Genomic DNA, 24,653 nt, shown 5'->3' on the forward strand with positions numbered 1-24,653 from the left:
CTTCGGTTCTAAAGAACAGGCATGCCCCGCAGTGGACTGATCGTTAAGACGCGGTTCCCAGTAGATCACCGAAGTCAAGCATTATTGGCTGCAGTCAGTGTGTTGGTGGGTGACTTGGATCAGTGTTGGTGGGTGACTTGGATCAGTCTGCGTAGGGACCGAGGGTGTGCGGTATTGGTCCTCGTTAAACTGTTCTACCGTAAAGTGCTCGACTTCGCATGCAGGTCATCAGGCTACCGAAAAGGGGGCGCCATCCCCTCTGCGGAGGATTAAAATTGTGATGGTATGTCTTCATCTTCGGATCCTCCTCAGAGATATTTCCCAGACCGTCGCCAATAGTCCATTGCGCAGCTCTAGTGCGACGCAAATGAACTATAACCACAAAGAACAGGCATAGAAACATATTTTAATTAAAATTCGTGGAATAGATTTAATTGAAAAAAGTGTAAAATATCATAAAATGTTCTTCCTCTCCAATTCACCAAATTTCTAAAACAAAATCGCCAAAGATGAATTATCTATTCTGCTACATACAGTTGCTCACAATTCATTTCATGTAGCTGTTGTTGAATTCATAATAAAAAATAATTAATAGATATTTGAAGTGAACAAATTATCTAAATTTTGCAAGAGAATTTGCTAAAAAATAATTCATTAAGTGTGTCTGATTTATATGTAAGTAATGTGCTGCTAAAATGATGGTTGCAACATGATTATACTCAGCTTGATTTTGTCAAACCAAGGCAACGAAATTTTTCTGAACTTGTTTTGAACAGCCATGTTTAGGATGATGCAGTTTTTCGATATTTAAATTAGACAAAATCAACACAAACAGAAGATAGACCAATTTTTATGATAGAAAATGAAACAATCACATATGATTATGATAACGAGGCTAAAGGATTTGTATATAAATAACTTTTAATATTATGGTGAAACGAACTCACAGTCCTTCATCCTTAGATTGTATTTGGCCATCGACATCTACTAAATTTTAAGCCCTAAGCAATTGAAAAAACTACTCTATCACTCCTTTTTAACTTCCTTGATTGGTGTATGGGAGGAACAGATGATACTGAATTTCAAAATTTTGCAAAAACATTTGATAGTACAAACATAATTTTTTTTCAATCGCTCAGGATGTAAATTATTTGGAATCAGCTGAATGAAAACAAATGAAAATTCAATGCAATGAAAAGCAAAAATGTATAGATTAATACATTTAAAGAATTAGGAACATCATGGACTTAATCAAATTATCTTATGCAAACCTTTGAACTTTAAGGGCAGCATACTAAAAGTAAAATACATGTTGTTCAAACTGAAATTTAAAATTTATATTGCTGTATCATTTGGCATCTCTCTGATCTTATCTAGCATCTGATTATCAAGTTTTGTTATTGTTGCTTATGCCCACTTGACCATCAGAAGCATTAAATCAAGTCCATGAACTCATCTAAAAATCTCCCTGAGCTATCTACTATTGCAGCTGGGTTGGAGACCAGGTGACTTTTCTGGCAGCTAATACACGATAGGATGTGGGCAGGAGCAGACTGGTTCACATTACACTTAGGGCAGAGCGGATAGACTATATAGGATAGGGCAGCCCGCAACGTGACGTTGGAATCGAGTGAGTCCGCTTCTAAGTCTGGCAAGCGCCGTTTGGACACACCTATTGCTTGTCCTGATCAGAGCAAGACCAGGCCGGCATCCCCCATACCAATAATGCACAGGAGCTTTTTTCCAACAGGAACCAATATCTTTACCTAGTCCGGGTTGCCATTTCTGAGAAAGTAAGAAAGTCATTGCCAGCAGTATTTCTATGACTGCCCTCACGGGCGAGACCGTCAGCAATTTCAATCCCGTAGACATTCACGTGCGACTGTACGGCACTGAAAGAAAATCCTATTATCGTGACTCAAGCAATTTAGAAGCTGGTCAATGTTTAGTGTCATTCTGTCACCATGCCTCCAACATTCAGGCAGGTGCTGTATGGAGCTATGGCTGTCACTCAGAATCCATACATCTGAATCGAAATTGTCAGCAATGCAAAATTTCACAGTTTTCTCTATAGCTATTAGCTCCGACCTAAAAACCGAGCAAAAATCAGGACTTTTGCTCGGTTCATATCAATAAACTATCAAGTATTTATATTTGTCGTTATTGTTTTTAAAAAAAGTTTTCCGAATCCTACAGAACACGGATGGATAGTAAAGGAAGAAAGTATAAACATTTTTTGGAACAGTATTCCATTTGTACCAAATAGCTCGAAAAAAAAGAAATAAAATATTTTATGTGCATGCCAAAAGTCTTGTTGTTACTCTGATTTACGCTCATGTACCTATTGCGTAATGGACAAGAACTACTAAGTGTTTAACTGTTCAAGTAGATTTAGACATAGTCATGATGATTTAGATGTTCTGGAGATTTCGTAAAAAATTACCTCTTAAAAAATTATAATAAATTCTCTCTCTTACTTTAATTCAGATTGACATATCGCACCCTTGCTACAAAAGTGCCACAACTCAAAAAACTACGTTTTCCAGGAATTGCAAAAAACTGTTCCCGGGCTGACTAGGCACATTTTAGTATTTTTGAATTTGTCAATATGAAGACCGATACATCTCAAACTATGATCGTTAGTCATTGTTCTAGTTTTCCCATCTTTCCGACTCAAAATTCAAATTTTTCAAGTTACGACTGTTTTGATTTCTCACGTACAAAGAATGGAGTAAATTATTTTGAGTTGGGGCACTTTCGAAGATTGTTTTCTGGACATATGACACTCTTGATGACTTAAAATGAAAATAGCTTTTTAGTTACGACGTTTTGTTACTGCTCCATCATGGATTTATTTTACGTTTTTAAATGATCTAATAGAGATCAACTAGGTAGGTACAATACAATGGGTAATGTGTGAATAAAAAAAGTTGCCCAAATTAATGAAAAAGTAATAATATTTTTATTTTTCTCAAACAAAACTCTTTGACGAATAATAAACTGTGAAAAAGTTCAAAACAACAAGAACGATAAGAATAATTAAATAGTAATGCTAATGACGACAGTTTCAGTACACTCATATTGCAGATTATATTATATTATTATTATATTATATATTATATTATTATATCATATTGCTGCTTTCACTAGATTCCACACGAGATCTGATCATTTTGTGTCTACAAAATTATTATAATAATATAACGAGAAAAACGTTAATCAAAAGAACTGGTTACATAAAATAATAAAACCTGGTAGGTAGGTACCACTTAATTTAACAAATTAAAATATTTGAAATTAATGTTCTTCTATCAGGCTCACAACTGGTAGCACGTGGTTACATTTTGCAAACTTATTCAAGAATAGTTTTAAAGAAAGAGTTGTAATAAAACTTTGGGACTATGTTTTTATCAACAAGATCTTGGATATCTCGTTTTTTATTGTCAGGCAACGGAATCTTAGCTGAATAAGCCTGAACCAACTGGATGGTATTCAAATCTTCTTTAGATCGAGTTTTCTTCTTGTTGCACATGTCTACCTTCTTGAAAGTTTCGTCACTGTAGGATGTTTTATAGAAGAATGAACGAGGTTGATCTTGTTCGACACGAAGTATCTTGATGTCTTGCCACTTTATTTTGTTCTTCTCAGTGTCCATATTAAAGTTTTTACCCCATTGCTCTTGCAGCAGTTTTAAGTCATAAAAATCTTCGAATGTGAGCTCATGAACGCGGTAAGGGGGACCCTGTTTTTTCGCTGTCTGAATCAGAGTCACGTACTGTGCAGGTACGTAAATCGGTGAGGATTTTAGATGTCTCGATGTCGCCAAAAGTGACACATTTTGAGTTCAAACCAGCAAATGTTTTTCACTCATTCATCAAAAACGACATAATTCAAAATACGAAACAATCCTATTCCACAAATGAATCATCTAAAATGCCGCAATTCAAAATCACTCAACTGATCACTACCAATTGAAACAAAAAAAACGCCACAACTCGAAATATAACAGTTTAGAAGATAAACGATACGCACGTTACTCTACGACGGCTGGACGACAACTCAAGATGTGGCATTTCAGTGGAAGGGGTCCTATGCATCTTGATAACAACAAAACGCCATAACTGCCCTCTGGCGGCTGATTTTTCAATGCAACTTCTGGCTCTTTTGAAGATTGGTAGAGACGTGTAAACTACGTCTAATGACGGTCATAACTCAAAAATTACAATTTTTGAGTTGTGGCACTTTTGTAGCAAGGGTGCGATATATAAGAAAATTTCTTTTTAAAAGAAATAAAATATAAATAACCTCACATCATTACGAAATTATAATATTCTTTTTGGTGTATTTATTAATGGCAATATTAATATTATATTAAGATATTATTTTAACCTCATCAGAAAGTATTATGTCTATATCATGTCTAATTAAAGAAAAAAATTTATCTCCAGGTTCTAATTTGAAAAGTATATAACTTAGTCAAAACACTGAAAATATCTTAAAAATATTAATCTTGGAGTACCACTTATCCTCGTGCAAGTATTATTGTTCAAATGTTTTTCGGTAAACTTGGTGTTTTTCTAGTTAACAATTACTATTTAAGCCTATTATACGCGAAACCTTTAACAAAACCCGTTTTTTAGCCTACTGTTGTTGCTTTGTCTCTTGTCTAAAACTGCTAAAATGCACATACTGTAGTTTCAGTCTTCTAAACAATGACGTTCCACATTTTTTAGACACTAAACTATTTAAGAAACAAACGCATCCACAGTAGATATACCAATAAAGACAGAAGAAGAAGTTTGAACAACTAAAATCCAAAAAAAGCGTGACAAGAAACATGTATAACAGAATTTGACGGGAGCACTAGGGTGTAAAAAATTTAATTAGAATCTATTTCCCATATAACTGGGAAATGATTTGATTCTAGAGAGAGTATCGCCAAAATTATTCGTTTCTTAATAGAGAATGATTCCCAAAAATCAAGTTCGGTCGGTGAAGAGCAGTGCTGAATGATTTCAGCATAGGAAAGCTCAAATCCTGCAATTAGAATTTTAGCTACGGAAACAATGAGAGCGGCTAATGTCTTTATACATATCTTTCGCATTTTCTTTACTCTAAGTTTAAGGGTACGGTTAGTTGACCCACGTACCATACTGGCATAAGATAAGGACCATACTATCTTGGGATTTGAAAAATTGTTCAGCTGTTAATGACAACACTAGGGTCCTTTAAGGTTTGCAAAATTGAGTTGATTTGCGAGCGAAATTTAAAAAAAATGAATTTAAACTTACATTTAGAAAAAATCTTTAAAATTTGAGGACTGACTTTCTAATAATAAGAGTGAAATTCTTGAAGTTCAAATTAAAGAAGTTAGATGGATTTCGAGATTAATTTACCATAAATGGAATCAATAATATTAGAAGGAAAATCGTAGTCCAAAGCGATCGCCTCATTGTAAAGCAGGTTTTCATTTGGGAGATAACTATTAGTTCAAACTTTAGAAGCACATTAAAAAAAATGCGAATAAAGCAGCTATGTTTTGATTAAAAGGCTGGGGTGATTGGTTATGAGGGTAAATGTAATTTTGAGAGTACGATTAACAATGTTTAATCCTGCAACCTTGCAATTTTTTTTTTATGTCAGCATTGTGGCTGGTACGAATCGGGAGCAAAATTCGTATCGATCAACCAAAGCTGGGATTTGAATGTGGATTACCTCATTGGTAGGCGAATGAGGCACCTATCCCCTGAGGCACCGGACGGCTCTCTTGTAAATATTTTATTTTATTTTATAACCGTAGTTGAACAGATTTGGGGTTTACAACTACATATATTCAACTCGTTGCCTTGTAATTTTGTACCCAATCCAGAAGACAATGAAACTCCTGGGTCAAGTATGGAGAGAAATTTGCATTCGATTGTGGAGGACTTTTCGATGGAACGTACCCGCATTTGCGTTACATGGACAGGAAGACCAAGAAAACACTCTCACTGTTACTCTGACGACAAGAGGACCCTAAACCATGATCCGTATACCACTGAGGATATTTTACGTTATCACTGTGGTCGGTGTAAGCCAGGTGCGGAATTCAATTCGACCAGCCAACGCTGAGACTCGAACCTGGTTACCTCACTGGCAGGCACACGCAGGCTTGTGTACATTGGACTTAGAGCTGTTACGCAACTTTACTTAACTCAACTTTAAAAAAAAAATTAAATATATGTCCTAAATAAGAACATGTATCAATCTTCCATCGCTTTACATAGTTGGAATTCTAATCACATTTTTGATTTTTCGTCAGCTGAAGTCAGAAGACACTTCTCTTTATCTAATAAATTTAATTTTTGGCAATCAGAAAGCAGTTTAAAAAATTATTATAATTTAGTTAAAGATATTTTAGTATTCCATTGTTTTCCAATATTTTTAAATATGTCACACCTGTTTCTCATCACCCTTCTTTAATTGTCTTGTTCAAACTTTTTTCTCTGTTCCTATTGGTTTAACCACATAATACGCATTTGTCTGTTTACTTCTAAACTGTCATTCAGAATTCTGACATTGAGAAAAGCTTTCGTTTATAGAATCGAAACTATAGTATGCTCACTTCTACACTTTTATTTGTGCTTATTTACGTCGTTTTGTTTGTTGTTGTATGATTCTACACATTCAACATCTAACCTTGAAATCTAATAGCATCTTGTACAATTGATTATAAAAGCAATAACACGATTCAGTCTCCTGATAAATTATAGTATGATTTTGTCTCCGGCTGATTATTTTATTTTTAAAATGTTTCACTGTTAAAAAAAATCTTTATTTTACATTATTATTTTTTATTTAAAACTTGATACTTTAATTTTAATTCATAGAAAACTTATAAAGATGTAAAAGAATGATGTAACATATAATTTCAGCTGTCAAAATGTATTTATTTTTTCACGCAAGCTATATGCCGAAACAACGAATTCCGATAGTTACGCTGTGATGTAATTCAATAATACATTTACTTGACACTTTCATCGCGTTTCAAGTTATGATTTCTTATTGATTTTTCCCAAAGAATTCCCTAAGAATGGTTGTCAACATTCATCTCTATGTTTTCGGCACTTTCATTTAATGTAATATTTCATCTATGATGTCTTTTGCAGCGAGGTCTTACACCGTTCTCAGATCTGGCGAGCTTTTGATCCATGACACACAAGAAAAAGACTCGAATTGGAGTTACCGCTGTCAGACGAGGCACAAGTTAACCGGTGAGATGGTTACCAGTGTCAGTTCCGGTAAAATAACAGTCACCGGTAAGAAAGATTTTGATTGCTTTTGATTCAAAAAGGAGCGCTGTAAGCTGCCATTATTTTGTTAAATTCGAAAGCTTAATGCCCTGTGTCATGTTTTTTTGAAGATTTTTTTCTTTTATTGAGAAAGAAGTTGGTTGGAATCGTTATTTTTGAAAAGAAAACATGAGTAAAAGTATTTTTGGTTACTGAAAATTCCTCCTTTTTTATTTGATTTTTGTTTTTCGTACAAACTCATCGATAAAAAATTTATCTTTTTAAATAAAAAGTAAGGTATTGCTCTTCTTTTGTAACTTAAAACATCATTAGCTTAGTTTCTCAAGCTAGGTAAAGGTAGTCGTTTGAATCATTAAATCAAAATCTCATATAAGTCATAACTGAATACATAAGTCAAAAGTTACAAAGAATTCTCGTTTAATATTTTGTGCGTTGTACAATGATTTAGGTTAACTGTAATTTAACTATGCGTTACGTGAAGCTGCAATAACTTCTCTTTTTTTGATAAAGTAAGATGAATTTTATTTATCTATTGTAGTTATTCATAATTACTTGCATTTCTCTTTTTTTTTCTTTAATTCGTAAAAATATTTTGTTAAATCCCCGGTAAGCTCTTTCCATTCTATGCAAGATGTTCTGTAAAGACTACTGACCTTAAAAATGAATGAAAATACATTGGAATTCATGAAATAAAATACTTATGTTGATTTAAAGAAATGCACTAGAAAAAACATCTTTTAAATGTAAAAGTGATTAAACCCATTTGAATAAGAGCTTACGTAAATTAACGTATTTTTTAAGTAATTTCAGTATTTCATATCTTTTTAATTTTTATCATTATTTTATAAGACATTTTTACTACGTAGCTTTATAAGACATTTTTACTACGTAGCTTTATAAGACATTTTTCCTACGTAGCTTTGAAATAAAAACTTCTTAAAAGGGACTGGAATGCAAAAAGTTTTTAAAATTATAATAATATTTTTTAGCAAAAAAAACGCTTTTTCCAATTTTGAAAGAAAAAATACAAGCATGCTTTCATCTGAATTGAAACGCAAAATGAAGATTGGATTCTTTTTATACTCTTCCATTGAATTTCAAGTCGTGCTAAAGATTAGAATATTTTTTTCCTCCGAAATAAATTTTTTTTTCGAGCTTAAAATTAATGTATGGATAACTTTTAGCCAAAATAACTCTTTTTTTTAAATTTAGTAAATAACGTATGTATTTGAATCAAACATTAAAAACATATTTTTTTAAAGTTAGTGAATTTTTAAATTTTTAAATATGCATCACTCATTGTTGAGACAAAATTCTGCATGCTTATCAAACAATAAAATTCAAAATACTTAATTTCAAAAAAAAAAAAGTTAAGCAAATTCATCCCGTTTTTAATAATATTTTAAATAGTAAAAAATAGTATATAAAACGTTTACCATAAAAACTTTCGTTAAAGTACGGTATCATCAGTAGCTTATGATTTCATTTTAAATTTAATAATAAATAGTCAGACTCATTTTAATATTTATAACGCAAAAATTCAAATATTACAAAGTATTATATATTCATCAAATATTCAATCGTTTCTGTTTATTTACAGTTGTAATGCGCTTTATATCATTAAACATTTCGACATTAGTAACTTTAAATGTTGCTATCTATATTTTTTTTTAAAAAGAGATAATTTCTATTTCTCATTTCATTCAATTTAATTCTTTTCAGTCGAAGAATAAATAAAAAAAAATTATTTTTGCTCTGATTAAAATTGAACTTCCATTAAAAGTCTTCCTAAATGCTATTCAATTACTCGCAGTATTCTCAAAATTTCATTTGGTAAATGTATTTTTCCTTATGAGAATTGATTCTAATGGTTTGAAACAAATAAATACGGAATATTTTATTAGTTGTGACATTTTAAAGCAATAAACAATTGTGGAGTTAACATTTGTAAACTTATATTTAATTTAAAATTGCAATAAAAATATAATTATTTTATTTTTAACTCAAATAATAAAAAATTTAATATAATTGATTCATTTCCTTAGTAAATTGCATGTTACTATAATAAAATATTATATTTTCAAATGTTAAAGTTTCTGGAATATTTTTTTCCAATGCCCACCTGGAGAATGACCTAGGTCATACAGGTACCAGAAGGGCAGATTTGTTGACCACTCTTTCAGGGGCACCATATTAGGTGGGTTAACGTTGCACCCACATTAAGACAGATAGTACAGAGATGGAAAGAACATCCATGCCTTGCCCGGGATTCGAACCCAGAGCCTTTCTGATGCAAGGGCAGTTCTCTAACCCCTACACAGCCCGGTTGGCAGTTTCGGGAATATTATATAATTTTTTTTTTTAAATTCATAATGAAGCTGCAAAAATTCCTGGAAACTCTCGAAATTCGAATAATTGCCTTTTTAAATTATTTTTTATAGATTAACCATTTAAAAGGTTCCTTTAAATTAAAGATTGAAGATTTTATTTGACGTAAACTTAACTAAAAGTTGATCTAACTAAAAGAATGAGTAATTAAAATGAATTATTTTTTTAACAATGGCATACCTGCAAGTGACGTAGTGTGGATATTTCGATCCTGATTGGTTGTTGAAACGGGAAATTTGTTCAAGTTAACTGTTCTTTCCTTTATATTTCAAGTAACCCAAGCCCGTCAAGCATCAATTCTCTTAAATGATACATTCTATATTCTTGCACAAAGATTTGAATTCTTTCATTATATATTTCTTACTTAACACAAAGATGGACAAGAAGTCACGTAGAGCATAAACAAACTAACTATGCATCGAAATTGCCAGGCACACAAAACAAAAATACATCACATTCACAATAAAATACAGAAAAAAATAAAAAATCTAAGTAAAGTAAAAGACGTAGAAGAGACCGATTATATTTCAATAAATTCGGTGCATGATACGGTAATTTACGTTAATTAGGTCACGTTAATTAAGCTTATCACGTTAATTAATTTCACGTTAATGAAGATTCTAGTGGAGAATCTTAGCTAGACTTTAACACTCCATTTTGCTTAGAAACGATCAGTTGGAGCTGACGTCATAGGTCCCATGTAGGGGTATCTGTGATCTTCATCTTGAAGTGCAAGTACCCAAATGAAGATAAAAATTATTTTACACTAATTTCCATACTGCTGTCGACCCACTAACGGGAAAATTTTGATTTTTAAGGAGAATAATAAGTGCTTAAGCGGATAAAGAAAAATATTTTGAGATTTCGATGACCAAGTTACACTTTTTTAAAATAAGTTGAAGGACATTATTGCCTGGCATGGCATTTTTTGATACGCAGACATCTTTTTAATCATTTTGTGATATTTCCAATCGCTCGACTTTCAGTTGTTCACATGCATTGTCGAAAGAAGAAAAAAAACCTGTCTTTTGTTTAAAGTACGCAGTTGTAGAAACAACAAACAAAACATTTGAAAAATGTATAAGAAAAATTCAATATTTTTGTAGATCTCTAAAGTGATGAAATAAACAAATTTGCAGGCCATCATAAGTTATCAGAAATTAAGAAAAAATAGTGTATTTTCCCGTCGGTAGAAACTCTTAACCTCAGAGAAATAAATGAAGAGCTTCCACTCTAATGTTAGAGCATATAAAAGACTTTTTTTCGATGGGCGCCAGAATGACAAGAGTCTGTCAGAAACGGTTTTAGAGATTGCTTCGGCAAAAATTTTTATCATCAGTTAGACTGATGAATTAATAAGTTCGGAGCAGGATAACTTGCGGGCATGCGTTGTGAATAGGAAATGACTTAATCTTTCAAACATAATCAAATCAAGACAGAAACATCTCTCATCTTCTTTTAAGTTAAATATCCAATAAATTTCTTCTTTTGTTTTCTACTCGGAATAGAAAACATTATCACTTCAGTCTCCATGAGCAACAAAACTACACTTACTTACTTCTTCTTCCTCTTAAACTTAATCTTCGCATCATCAGTTAAACAGCAAGAAAAAGGCTCAAATATGGACCTACACTGTAAGAAATTTCTCAAAAAAATGTTAAATAACATAATTGTTATTTCATCATATTCAAACAAAATAGTTAAATAAGCATAAAAAAGATGGTATTCAAACTGTTAACTGTGAGAAAAACTATCTATTAAACGCTATCCCCTAATACGCTTAAACAATTAGAATTTCATCGTTCTAACTAAGTCCACCTAATGAAACAATTTAGTTCATTGCAGCTGGGTACACATTCTATTCAAGAAGGCTAATCTGTCAATCTCGTGACAAACAGAACGGGGGTTTTAGTACCAACGTTGACACTATAATATTTCATTCCCTTCAACGCATGAAGAGTTCCCAGTGTCCTGCACTCCCCAATTTGCGACCCTGAACTTTTAAATTACGATATTTCCATTCACGCATACATGGCAGACCATAAAATTTCGTAATACAATAAAATCTAATCTAGTTGAAACAACCAGACAAACTATTTAAACCACATTCCACTGTTCATTTGATAAACTACGACTCAACTAAAACGTATCCCCATTGCCAATTTCCTAACGAAACGCCTATCAATGTTCACTTAAATTTATTTTCTACGGTTTTGAATCCTTGCTACTTTTAAACGGTTAAAAAACCGTTCAGTTTCGTATTTACCGTATGATTAGGTCATACGATTACTCGACTTACTACGTATGATTGAATCAAAACAACAAGAATAAAGCACAGATACGAACACATACTAGAGTTTTTGTTCTATAAACAAGAATTTACTCAATATTAAAACATGAAATAACAGGAGAAAGTAATTAGACAGGCATGTTGCCGTAAGAAATGAAGTGGCTTAACTAGTGGAAGCAGAACAAGCTAGAAAAAGAAAATATAAGAAAGGTGAAACAGATGCAAAGGAATCGGGTGTTAACCACGGCATGCAAGAAGGAGGAGATTAAATTATAATGGATTACTTAACGTTAGGAAAGACTTTTAGATGCTAGGAAGATCATTAACTAAATTATAAAGATTTTCCAAATTATTGACCCTGGCTTCTGCCAATAAATTCTTACTTTGAAGAATTCTAATAATTTTAGAAATCAATTCTAACTTAATTCTTTTATATAGTAGGCTGAGGTTTACACCCGACTCCTTTACACTTGTTTCTTATCTATTTTTGTTATCTTTGCTCGAACTTGTTTAGCTTTCCTAAATGGTTCTCTATTTTCTTAATCGAAACGTGTTTGTCTCCTTACTTTCTTCAGTCACTCTGAGTTTCATGACTGAGGTTTGTTCTTGTTTAAAAAACCGGAATTATAGTATGTCCATTTTTGTAGGGATTTTTATTTATTTTATTATTTTGTATTTTATTCACATTGTTTTGCCTCACATTGTTTTGAATTGAGAAATTTTTTAGATGCAAATTAAAGCATAAATATTTTTAGCGGTATAATTTCTTAAAAAATTCTAACTTATTTGCATTCAATGTGCTTAGTGTAATAAAAAGAAACATTTTAAATTTGGAGTAACATTTAAAACTCAATCTTGAAAACCCAATGAACTTGATTTTTACTTTCAAAAGTAATAACTCAACTGCTCATTAAAGATGAAAGGAATTGATCCAGGTTAAAATGATAAATACATCATCAAAATATAGAAAAGAGGAATTAATAAGATTATCAGCCAGGTAAAATTCCGATACTCACCTGCAATTCTTCTAATCCAAGCCTTTACTGATAAATATTCAAAGTGACGTGATGAAATTCAAAATGCATACTCCCCTCGTAGAGGTGTTAATCATGTGTTGCTAATTGGACTTACTTGGTTCGTTTGCTTGGAAAAGCGGGTGGCAATTTTGAAAATAATTATGAGATAAGCTTTCAAGGTTTAGTATTCACTTAAATGCTGTGGGTGTGCTCAAACCTAGGATTACCTACTGAGAATATTACTAAATTATCATGGGTCCTCAGTGAGAGACTTTATTTCCTATATTGCATCCAACAAAATGTATTCTAATTAATTTTTTAAAGTTAAGGTAACCTATTGTTGCTTACATTACAGTAATTTTTTTTTATCAGATAACATAATTTGATTTTCCATGGACCGAACTACAGATCCTGAGAGTTGGGTCACCAGACATTTGGGATTTCTGCTAGAATAAGAATAGTTCACATTAGATTGACAGCTGCGAAAATTAAAATTTATAATTTTGAACTTTATGCGGAAAGAAATCTAAAAGAATGGAACTGATATCACTGAATTTAAGTTAGTGCCATGGATTTTTCTATTAAGAACAAATAATAAAATATACACTATTGAAACTGTTATAAGAGAGGTGTTATATCAAGTTAGGGCATTCGCAAATGCACCCTCCCCAGATTTCACATTAAGTTAATTTTGCTGTAAGAAAACGCTTTTAAATAATATCTGTTATTTTCTGCTGAAATATGCAGTACATATTAATTTGAAATATTTAAGCAAGGCATTAAATAACTTTAAAATTCGCTAGGATAAATACTTAATAAATGCTGAATTACATTGCACTAAAACAAAAAACATTTAGGTTCTTCCTCTGAAATAATTATAATACATAATTTTTTGAATAAAAAAATATAAATTCGGCAATATATCTTAACGAAAACTAATATTATTTTTCTTATGAAAATTCTATTGAATATCCTGTTAAGAAAGAATTTAATACTTAATACTACATAAAAAAAACACCTTTAAAATTCGTTCTTCTTCAATATCAATCAAAATATAATGGAATCCTAATTCAACGAATTCCATTTCAGTCCTTTGTATTGGAGCACTTTTGCTGGATAAAAAAAAATGTAATGGAAAAATATACCCGAATCATGATCATCTTCCTTTATTCCCACTTCATCATTATCACACATCTCGAGACTTCAATAAACTGTAACCGCTGTTCCTTTTTATAGGAAAAACACAGATGGATGAAATGCGGCATAATAGAACGGAAATAACTTCCCTTTGTGGAAAGAGAGCAGCAATTTCGATTCAGGAATAGATTTACCAACAGCCCGGGACCGGATATGTTTAGGACCCGCTATTTCCTTCTATCAGCACCTCTTCCTACACCTAAGCCTAGTACAATCCTTTAATTAAGTTCTAAACATATTTTGATTACTTGCACGCGTGGATACAGTGTTGGAACCGCGTAATTTATTTCCTACGCAGAAGCAATCGCAAACCAAAATATGAATGGCCTTGGTTGTCATTTATTACGGACAGGTTCCTTTCAGCAAAATGGAACTGTTGTCTGAAATACTGACACCGTTATGCTCCGCTAACAGAAGTAGAAAAGGAATACGAATGTTCTCATTTTAGTCGTAATTAAATTAAGGTAGAAGGGAAATTTAATCAAGTGATGTAAAAGAGAATATTAAGATTTATTAATGAACGCTGAAAAGCTTTAACTCTATGAAATTCTGAGAGAAATAAGATTTGCTTCAATTAAAAGCAGAGAGCTATTTATAGTTGTACAACTGTTTGCTCGCATTCTAATCAGTTAGGGAAAGGGTGGAATTTCGCGATGTTTTTAAGAAAATCGTAAAAGAAAAAGTAATATTCACTGACAACCCAAAACAATTTAAATTTTGTAAGCAAGTTCAGAGTTTAATCAACTTTTTAATAGTTTTTCTTGATAAATAATGAAGTTATTTTTAATAAAAAAAATATCCCGTATCAATTGGATAAGTTAACATATAGGATGAAATACTCTGATATGTCTCGGTCTAAATTTAAATAACTTGGTAAGACGTTAATAGATCCTTAACCTTTACGGTAAATATTGATATCTATTCATATTTTTACTTAAATTTATTAATTTGATAAACGCTTACTAACAGTCTAAAACAAACAGTACAAAATTTAGTAATCTTTTTAAGTAATTTTTCTTGATGATATATAGCAAAATTACTTGTAGTTAAAAACTTCCCTATCATTAGGATAGGGTATCAGATCTAATAAAGCACTCTATGTCTATTCTAAATTGAATTAGTTTAGATACTTATTGACTTTTAAAACTTATGGGAAATGATAATATCTACATAGTTTGTTTCTTAAATAATTAATTGGAGTAATACTTAATAATGCAATGCAACAATCATAAAAGGATTTATTAAGTTTTTAAATGGATTTTCGTGAAATGTACTAAAATTATATATAAATAAGAAAAAATCGTTGTCTCTAAGATATAAGACATATCTCATAAAACACTTCTGATATATTGATGATCCTTTTAAATTTAAAATAATAAGTTTAAAGGCATATGAAATATCTTATGGAAAATGATAATACTTAAAAAGTTTTGCTTAATATACAAGTGACAGTTAAAGTAACAGCAAAGATTTTGCTTTAAAAAAGGAAAAGAGATCATTTTTCTTATTTATAATAAAAAGTGGTGTTATTCTAAAAGCACTGGTTCTAAACAAAACTATACATTTTAAAAACTACTTAAAAATGATGTTTCTCAAAGCATAGCATTTAATGAATAATGAGGGTACAATTGAAGTAATCCGATGACAATTTATTTGAATGCCTGTAATTCCAGTATGAATTAGTATGTTAAAAGAATGTGAATGATATCATTAGTGTTATTTTTTTTATTTTTTATTATGTAAAACGAAAGATAAGCTACTAATTTCTTTTAGTAGTTATTATTCAGTGAACTTTTTATATACTAACGGTAATGAAGGAAAAAAAAGGAAAATGCATTGTTCTGTATTTATCTTTGAAAATAGTTTTATTTATTTTTAATTTTTAAGTACATGGACCGTAATACGTATGATAATTTTCATTTATTTTAAATAACAATCTTATTATAAAATACCTTACTATATAGTACTTATCCCACAAGCATAAGACAATAGATTGACAAAAGAAGATGGTATCAATTAAAGAGTGAGGATTATTGTTGATAAAGATAGGCACCAATTACGTTAAACATATAATTGAATTTGTTGTGTGTGTAGTTTATGAAACAATTACAAAACCTAATCAATCATGTAAACGTAATTTGATAGGTTGAGTTCGCAGCATCCATGATGATGATGGCGCTTTAATGAAAAGAATCAATAAAGGGGGGTGTTAGATCATTCGATAGGAAAAGGGAAGTGCCATAAGTGACACCTACAGAAAGCGATTGACCCACTAAAACGGTTACTTCAAGCTCGACGCGATAATTAATAGCTAGCAATCCATCAGTGACAGGTTTCTACCGAGTAATTAGTGACCTACTTAAGATATTGCGAAAGGAAGAAAAAAAATTATTTCGATAATAAATAGACCTTTTAATTTTGTATGTATATATTTATATATTTTATTTAATTCTTCAAGATTAACTTCTCCTAATTCAGAAAAGGAATAACGCTTTTTAATAAGCATTTCCGGAGTTTTAGTAAAATTTTCTTGAAACTAAAGAGACTTGAACAGAAAAATTTATGTGTTTTGGATTCCTTGTCAGTATTAAATATATTGAGTCGAAAAGCTATTTATTATAAATACATTAAATGAACACACATTGACTTGCATGTTTAACCCTTTCGCGACGAGTTTTTTTTTTACAACAAAACAATTTTGGTAGCATAAATTTTGAGTAGGGAGCACTATACTAAACCTAAGATGTTATATTTTTAGAAGGATTTTAAACACTGATTTAGGACCGGGACATATACGTCCCATCAGTCCTGACAACTGGGACATATGTGAACCAGTAGTCTTCAATGAGTAATTTTGTAAAGAAAACCAATGCTCACATAGGAGTGTTGGGATAATGTGTTCCGATAATAAAAACGGAAGTAAAACTTTGCCACTTATCAGTTTATTAGAGGTAATCCGCTTCGTGAGTAACTTCTCTGGACTTATATTTATAGATCAATCAAAATAGATCGAATATAGACGGTATTTTCCAAAACTAAACTATTTACGTTCGTACAGTATGGAATGACCTGCTACAACACTTCACAAACGCAGGTATTACATTATGTACGGTAGTGCTATCTATGTTCTGTGAATGAAAATACCGTCAAAAGTATTGGCAGGACTGGTCGGAAAGTCTCCCATTCGACAGAGAAGCGTTTCTGTCGCAAAAGATTTTTTCGAAATTTGCCAAGGGACGTATGTGTCCCGTTAGGCGCGAAAGGGTTAAGAAATCGGACATAGGTCGAAATAGTTATTTAAGAAAATGGACACAGCGAAAATTCACTTTTTCAATGTTTTTCTCAAATTTAGCAACTAAACAAGATAATTATGTGCTTACTTTTCCTTACTCATTTAAATATTCTTCATAATCATTACCAGGGAGCCGTTGCGGCTCAAGCGATAGGTTTGGTTCTCAACAACGGCTAGTCAAAACGAATTCTGTACCCGGCTTGCACCAACCAAAGCGACAGAAAATTAACTTCAGTGGTAGACGGATCATGGGTTAGAGTCCCCTTGAGGTCAGGTTGACAGTGGAAGGTTTTCAGGATTTCCTCTCCATGTAATGCAAATGCGGGTCAATTCCATCAAAAAGTCTTCCATGAAGGCAAATTTCTCCGAATATTTCATACAGGATTTCCCATTATCTTCATGATTGGGTTCTAAATTACAAGGGTATGGAGTTGAGCATTGATGGTCGTAAACTGAAAATTGGCTCGGCTGTTCTACGCCAGTTATAAAATTAAATAAAACAAAATCATTACAGGGATAAATACAGGAGTTCAGAGGCTGGGTGACTGGATGTATTGCAGATGTAGCTTTTTAAATGATGACTTCGTGTTCAGATTTCTAGACCATAAAGCTAGTTTTAAAAACAACATAAATTTGCGATCACTATTATAAATTTAAAAGTCCCTTGACACCCTTGCAAAAACAACTGTTAACTTTTAAAGTTGGTTAAAAATATTAATATGAAAATGTGTGTTTTGTGATTTATGCAAACGGACAATATCACATAAAATATGTTTGCTAATGAAATTTTATGCTATATCCATTTTTTAAAATTTTGAACTTTGTCAATTTTCTTTAACACGCATTCGTTGCTGCGTCCTTTTTCATAAACATGAATTTCAAGTTTTTTTCATTTCTTTAATATGCGTCTGTGTCTAATTTTAGATGAATATTTAGAGATGATTGAAATTTTTGAATGTATATTTTAATAATCATATATTTCGATTTGTGTCAATTTTCTTAAACACGAATTTTGAGCTTTTTGTTTTTTCTTAAACAAAAATTTCGACCAGTGCCATTTTCCTGAATACGTATTTCGAGCTGTGCCCATTTTCTTAAACATGCATCACTCTATGTCGAGAATAAAAATCTCGACGGAATATGTTCTTACGCAGGCAATTTGCCTTTAATTTTTCTGCCGGCAAGATACTTGAAATCATCTATCTTCAGCTAATTGGACGATCTGCATTTATTTTCTAATACAAATACAAATACATAGCATTTATTTGGAATGCAAATGTTGAAAAACATCTAAATATTCCATATTCTACAAATTAACACTTTTCTGACATATTTTTAATTCTTTGACACGCAATTCATTACATTTGGCAATCCTTTCTTCCGAAAATCTAGTGATTTCTGAAGTAACTGGAATTCTCAAATATTTGACGAAAATGTTTTCTCATTAGTCATATCAACGGCATTCTAGAAATTTATATTGTTTTACATCACTTTTCCTTACAATTTATGGTATATATCATTGTAAAATGTAGTCTAGAGAATGACATACTATTTTTATAAATAAGTGTACTGAAAAAGTTGTCTATATCAGCAATTCCCAATTTCCACATTAAATTATCGAACTTTTTTCAGTGGACACAATACGTTACAAATGATGTATTTAAATGGAATTGTGAGCATATTAACCATTGAAAGACTCGGAATTTTTTTTTTCATTTTATTATTAATAATTTTAAACTAGATCGTATGTCCGACAGTTGAATTCACTGTCATGAAAACATCCACTCTAGTTCTGATTTGATTTTAGCGTACAATGCGCAAAACAGAATTAAAAAAACAGACTACACTGAATAACTTTTGAGCTAATGAGGGAATTTTCGCTTCCTATGAATCATTCTTAATGGCTTGAAAGGGTGACCTCAAATGTGTTTCTTAATTTGCGCACGCGATGTTTAAAGTTACGAAATTAGACGCAACAATGTACTTTCTCTGAACAAACATACCTTTTTTCGACAGATTTTTATTTCTGATCCCCAAAATATAGAGTGTTACCTCAGATTTGAGGAATATGGTCCCATTAGTTTGGTCAGGAGACCAATTCAAAGGACCCCTTAATGTTAATTTTAATTTTTTGCGAATGTTGCCATATTGCAAGAACTTTTTAAGCAAATTAAAAAAGTTTTGCACTGTTATAAAATTAGTATATACAAAGATATTTCCCAGCAAATAAATAAATTTTAACAATGATTTACTGTTTTTTTAATTATGTTATTCAGTATTATTCGAAAATTGTTTGAAGAGTAAAGTATGCAATTCTTTACATCATATCAAAGTACGTAATTTTATGGCGAAATAAAAAATTTGAGCAAAATTTGTGGAATAGTTCGTGAAAAATCGAATTTTAAATTTCTGACTTTTTTAATATTAAATTTCACCAGTTCAACTGATAAACTCAACTGACTCTGCTAAAATTTTGTATTCTGCCAAGTAAAATTATATTCTGTAAAATGATGCAAAAATTTTTTACCTTACTATTCAAAATATTTTCGACCATACTTAAAAAGAATAATAAAAAATAATAAGTATCTATTAAAATTTATTTTTTGCGCTGAATTATCTTTGAATAAACAAATTTAATCATGGAGTGTACATTTTTTTTTTTAATTTGCATAACAAATTCTCGAGATATAGTGAAATACGCTGAAAGTAAAATTAACATTAAAGGGTCCAAACTGTGGAACGATCTCAGCAACTATTGAAGCCATATTCCCCAGATTGCTGCTGCTCTCTATATTTTGGGGGTCAGAAATCAAAATCCGTTGAAAAAAAGACATTTTAATTCAAAGAAAGTACGTTTTTGTGTCTGATTTTGTAACTTTAAATATCATCTGCAATTATTAATTACCATATTTGAGGTACCCCATCAAAACATTTAGATTGAGTCCTAGATTGAACCCGATCATTTCGACAAAAGGGTGGTCCGATTATTTTTTTAATTATTTTTTTGCTCGTTGTAAATACAAATATAAGTAAACTAAAATTGAATACGTTAAACCAAATTCCGATTTTTTGCTGAATTAAAAACTGAAAGGAACTGGAAGGAACGTATCCTGTTGCAACATATTACTGGGATAAACATATATTGTTATTAACGAATTTAGATAATTTGTTTTGATTTGAAAAACGTGATGGCACATACATTGCAATTGCTTTATAAATTCATAGCATTCTCATAATTTATCCAATANCGTCATTTTAAATAAATAATGAATTATTGATCGAGACTAAATATAACTACTCTATAAATATCTCTTAAAAAACTGTTATCGGTTTAAAAAAAGTCTTAAGTCTCGGAACTCCTTTAATCTTCTTACGAACCTCGAGGTTCTTCAGAACAACATTTGGGAACCGCTTGTCTGAATTAGTGTTAAAAGAAAGCAGTGCTAGCTTATTCCCACCCCCTCTCTGACGTCACGACATTCATGCTTGTAACGTGTGTCGCTGTTTTTTTTCCGAATCAATATGTTAATCTTTACGCTGTGTTCCACATGCACGCTTTTAAAAAAATAGTATCCACAATTAAATAAAGATGATAGAAATTTTCTTAATTTAATGACATATTCTTCTGAAGCATTTTACAAGCAACAGTTTAATAGAAAAAAATCACGATATTTAATTATTCATTAACAAAAAAACATGCATTATCAAAACATGCATTATGTTAAAAGGAAGCATAACTTATATTCCTCTGCCGACTTTTGAAAACATATATTATTTCATTTTATTAAAATATCTTCAAAAAATAAGCAAACGTTTGGAAAATTAGTTATCGTTGAACTGACTTTGTTTAACAAAATATAGCCCTATAACAAAATAAGAGCAGTTCAAAATGTACTATTTATTTTTCCTTTCCCGATCATAAAGTAATAAGAAAAAATACTTATTCGTTAAATTAAATCCAGTTTATTTAAAAATACTTTTTTTTAATCAAATTTTGCAATTATTAAATGCTTTTAACATAGTAATTGGCTCATTTTCTAAACTGAATTCATCATCATCAGTGTACAGTGAATGAAGCAGACTTTGAAGTTAACTATCATTCTAAAGGACTGGAGTTCAAATCCTAGTTAAGTGGTGGTTTGAAACCCACTTAGCTTCAGCTTGATGGGTTTCTGAGATAAAGCAGAGCTAAATTGTACTTAATGACTACTATATCGTCACAGTTAAACCAATGACCACGATGCTTTTGAGCCGTAACCTCGATTACCGCCTTGCTTACAATGGAATGTTGCAGCAGTGTTTTGTAACCATCGTTAAACAGCCAAACAAATTTCTGGTTTACGCCTACTAGTGTACAACTTCTTAGCCATGCAATTTTGAACCCAATGCAGAAGACAAGAGAACGCTTGGATCAAGTGTAGGGTGAAATTGCCTTCGTGGAAGTCTTTTTGATTTAACTAACGCGTATTTACGCTACATCAAGAGATAAACCACGAAAACCTCCCATGGGTGGTCTGATGGCATGGGGATTCTAACCAATGATCCGTCTACTACTGAGGATATTTTATGTCAGTCGGGGGCGGAATTCGTATCAACCAACCATCGCTGTGATTCAAATCCTGTTTACCTGATTGGAAGGCGCTCGGGAGTGTTTGTGGTAAATCAGAGATTGTTCTGTAGTGAATTTAAACTTTAGAAGTTTTTTTTCTTCTTTTTTTTTAATAAAAATTTCATTTGATTGATTTAACGTTGAGTCATACATTTGCTGCGACATAAAGAAAGAGCCCCGCAGACTCGAGACATACAGCGGTCTCCGTCCAAAGAGGTAACCCAGGTTCCAACCACAGCGATGACAAATCAATACGAATTCTGCTAACGATTCGCACCTATAACGAGATCTCCGTGTTTTTTTCTTCTTCTTTTCTTTTCTTCATGTAATGCAAATGCGAGTTGATTCCGTTTAAAAAAAAAAAAAAAAAAAAAAAAAAAAAAACTCCACGAGGGCGAATTTCTTCCAATATTTGATCCTCGAGGTCCCTTGTCATCTTTATTGGATTCAAAATTACAAGGCTACTGAAATGAACAGTGGTGGTCGTACCCTCAAAATTGGGTAGGCTGTTCATGGTGGAAAAAAATAAATTAATGCTGACATAATATATCCTCAGTGATTGAAGGAACATGGATTAGAGTATCCTTGCCTTCGAGCCAACCTTGGGCGTTCTCAGTGGTTTTCCTCACCGTGTAAAACAAATGCGAGTTAATTTCATAAAAAAAGTTGTCATGAATGCTAGTTTTGCATATTTCTTGATTCAGGAGTCACCTTGTCCTCTGGGAGGAGAATAAATTCGAAGGCTTCTGAGATTGATAGCTGATGTTTGATATAGGGCATTATAAAGAAGTTAAATGGAAGTTAATGATTAAAAAAAACCTTCAATGTAATTAATTTTCAGAAGTGTTAATTTTCGATATTATATGCTTCAATTTGGCAACATGTTATGTTTTTTATTACATGAAAAAAGTTACGGATCAAGGCCTAAAATTTCTAATACTCTGTAGATCATTAATTGTAAGCATTGAAAAAGTGGAATAAAGGCGTTGAGCAGGCTGATCAATATACGCATGTGAATTTTCAATATTGTTTGCTACTAGATGGAATGAGTGCTGGTTAAGAAAAGTCGAATGTTATAAGATTAATTTCTGATGTAGTTTAACAAAACAAATTCTGTAAAAAGGTTCTCTACCGCTTAAAAAGAATGCTTAAAAAATTAGACCAAGGATCATCTGAAAGCGAATTTTTTTGTTCTCGAAGAACAAGCAACAACAACAACAACAAAAAATAAGTCATAAGTTAATTCTGGAAATTCGAAATAAATACCATTTATAAAAAGATCTGATTATGATACTTTTGTAGAGAGATTAGAGCTTTAAAGAAATATAATTTGATTTACTTGGGATATGAAATTAACATCAATTATGATATTAAATAAAAGCTACGAAAATGAGTTACTGAATCTAATAATTCTTAATGGCATGAGGAAATAATGAAGATTGTATCTGATCAGTGTAGGAAAACTATATTTACATTGCATAAATACTTAATTCAACCGATTCTAATTCATGCTCTGAAAACATGGACTGATAAATACGAGGAAAACTGGTCGTTTTTTAAAGGAAAATCCACCGAAATATTCTAAAAGCAATACGAAATCATTGAATTTGGTATTGAAGAATCAATTTCCAACTTTATAAAAGCTATGTAGAAACATATGCCGTGATTTTCACTAACTTAGAAAGATTAAATTGGGCAGCTCACATCCTCGGAATCGAAGAAAACAGAAATTTCAGAAATAGTTTTGTTAGATGTAGCGAACGAGTAATTGGTAGGACTTAAAACAGTAAAAATTAAAAACTGGAAAATAAGGGCTTTAAATATGTGAAAATGTAAAACTGATCTTAAGAACATGATGTCACTCCTGATTACAAAAAAAAAACTTTTATTAAGACGAAATACCTTTGTTAAAAAAGATCAGAAATTTAATATTATTCTTAATTATTCCAATTTTATTCCTTTTAATTCCTTGGTATAACATTTAGGCTTAACTATTAAACAAATTTTTAAATACTTTACTAAATAAACATTTAAACCAGGACGCAAAATGCCTTCTGAAAATAGACTATAGAGTAGTGCTTAATTATTTAATGGAATTTTAATAATTAATATTTAAAAAAGGAGGAAGCAAAAGTAATTCAACTTTTAACGAAATCTTCAAAAATGTTTGATTTGTATTTTTTTTTAAGTCAACCTTTGAAGTAAACTTAAAATCTCAGATAGTAAAACTACGATCCATTAAGGATTCATTTTTACCGTTTTAAAAAAGAGCGCTACGTTAGAAATGATTTAGGTTAAAGAGAATCTCGAATTTCGTTAACCACGTAACATCATTAATTCGGAGAAGGAAGGTTTGCTAATGAATGGAATGAGGGCTGCCAAATAAAAAGGAAAGAAACTCATTTTAAGAATCTTTGGCGAGATTAGTATAACTGATCTCACATTTACATCACTTCAATGAAATTACTTGGGAAGTTTCTTTATTCTTTCGAAATTTAAGCTCGGAGTTCAAACGTGAATTAAATTTGCTTCATTAATATAGGTAGAAGAAATTTAATAACATATATAT

General features: G+C 31.3%; 1 protein-coding gene across 2 annotated transcripts in view; it reads left to right on the forward strand.

Annotated features, from left to right (window-relative positions):
- LOC107439847 (cell adhesion molecule Dscam1) overlaps positions 1 to 24,653 on the forward strand; it is a 221,465-nt gene that overhangs the window by 118,877 nt on the left and 77,935 nt on the right. For both annotated transcript variants that reach the window (XM_043053190.2, XM_043053191.2), the window contains exon 4: positions 7,149 to 7,298. In XM_043053190.2, coding sequence (XP_042909124.1) covers positions 7,149 to 7,298 — 150 coding nt within the window. The remainder of the gene's footprint in view (positions 1 to 7,148; positions 7,299 to 24,653) is intronic.

This window comes from Parasteatoda tepidariorum, chromosome 1, assembly GCF_043381705.1.
Source record: "Parasteatoda tepidariorum isolate YZ-2023 chromosome 1, CAS_Ptep_4.0, whole genome shotgun sequence".
In the NCBI taxonomy this organism is placed as follows: Eukaryota; Metazoa; Arthropoda; class Arachnida; order Araneae; family Theridiidae; genus Parasteatoda; species Parasteatoda tepidariorum.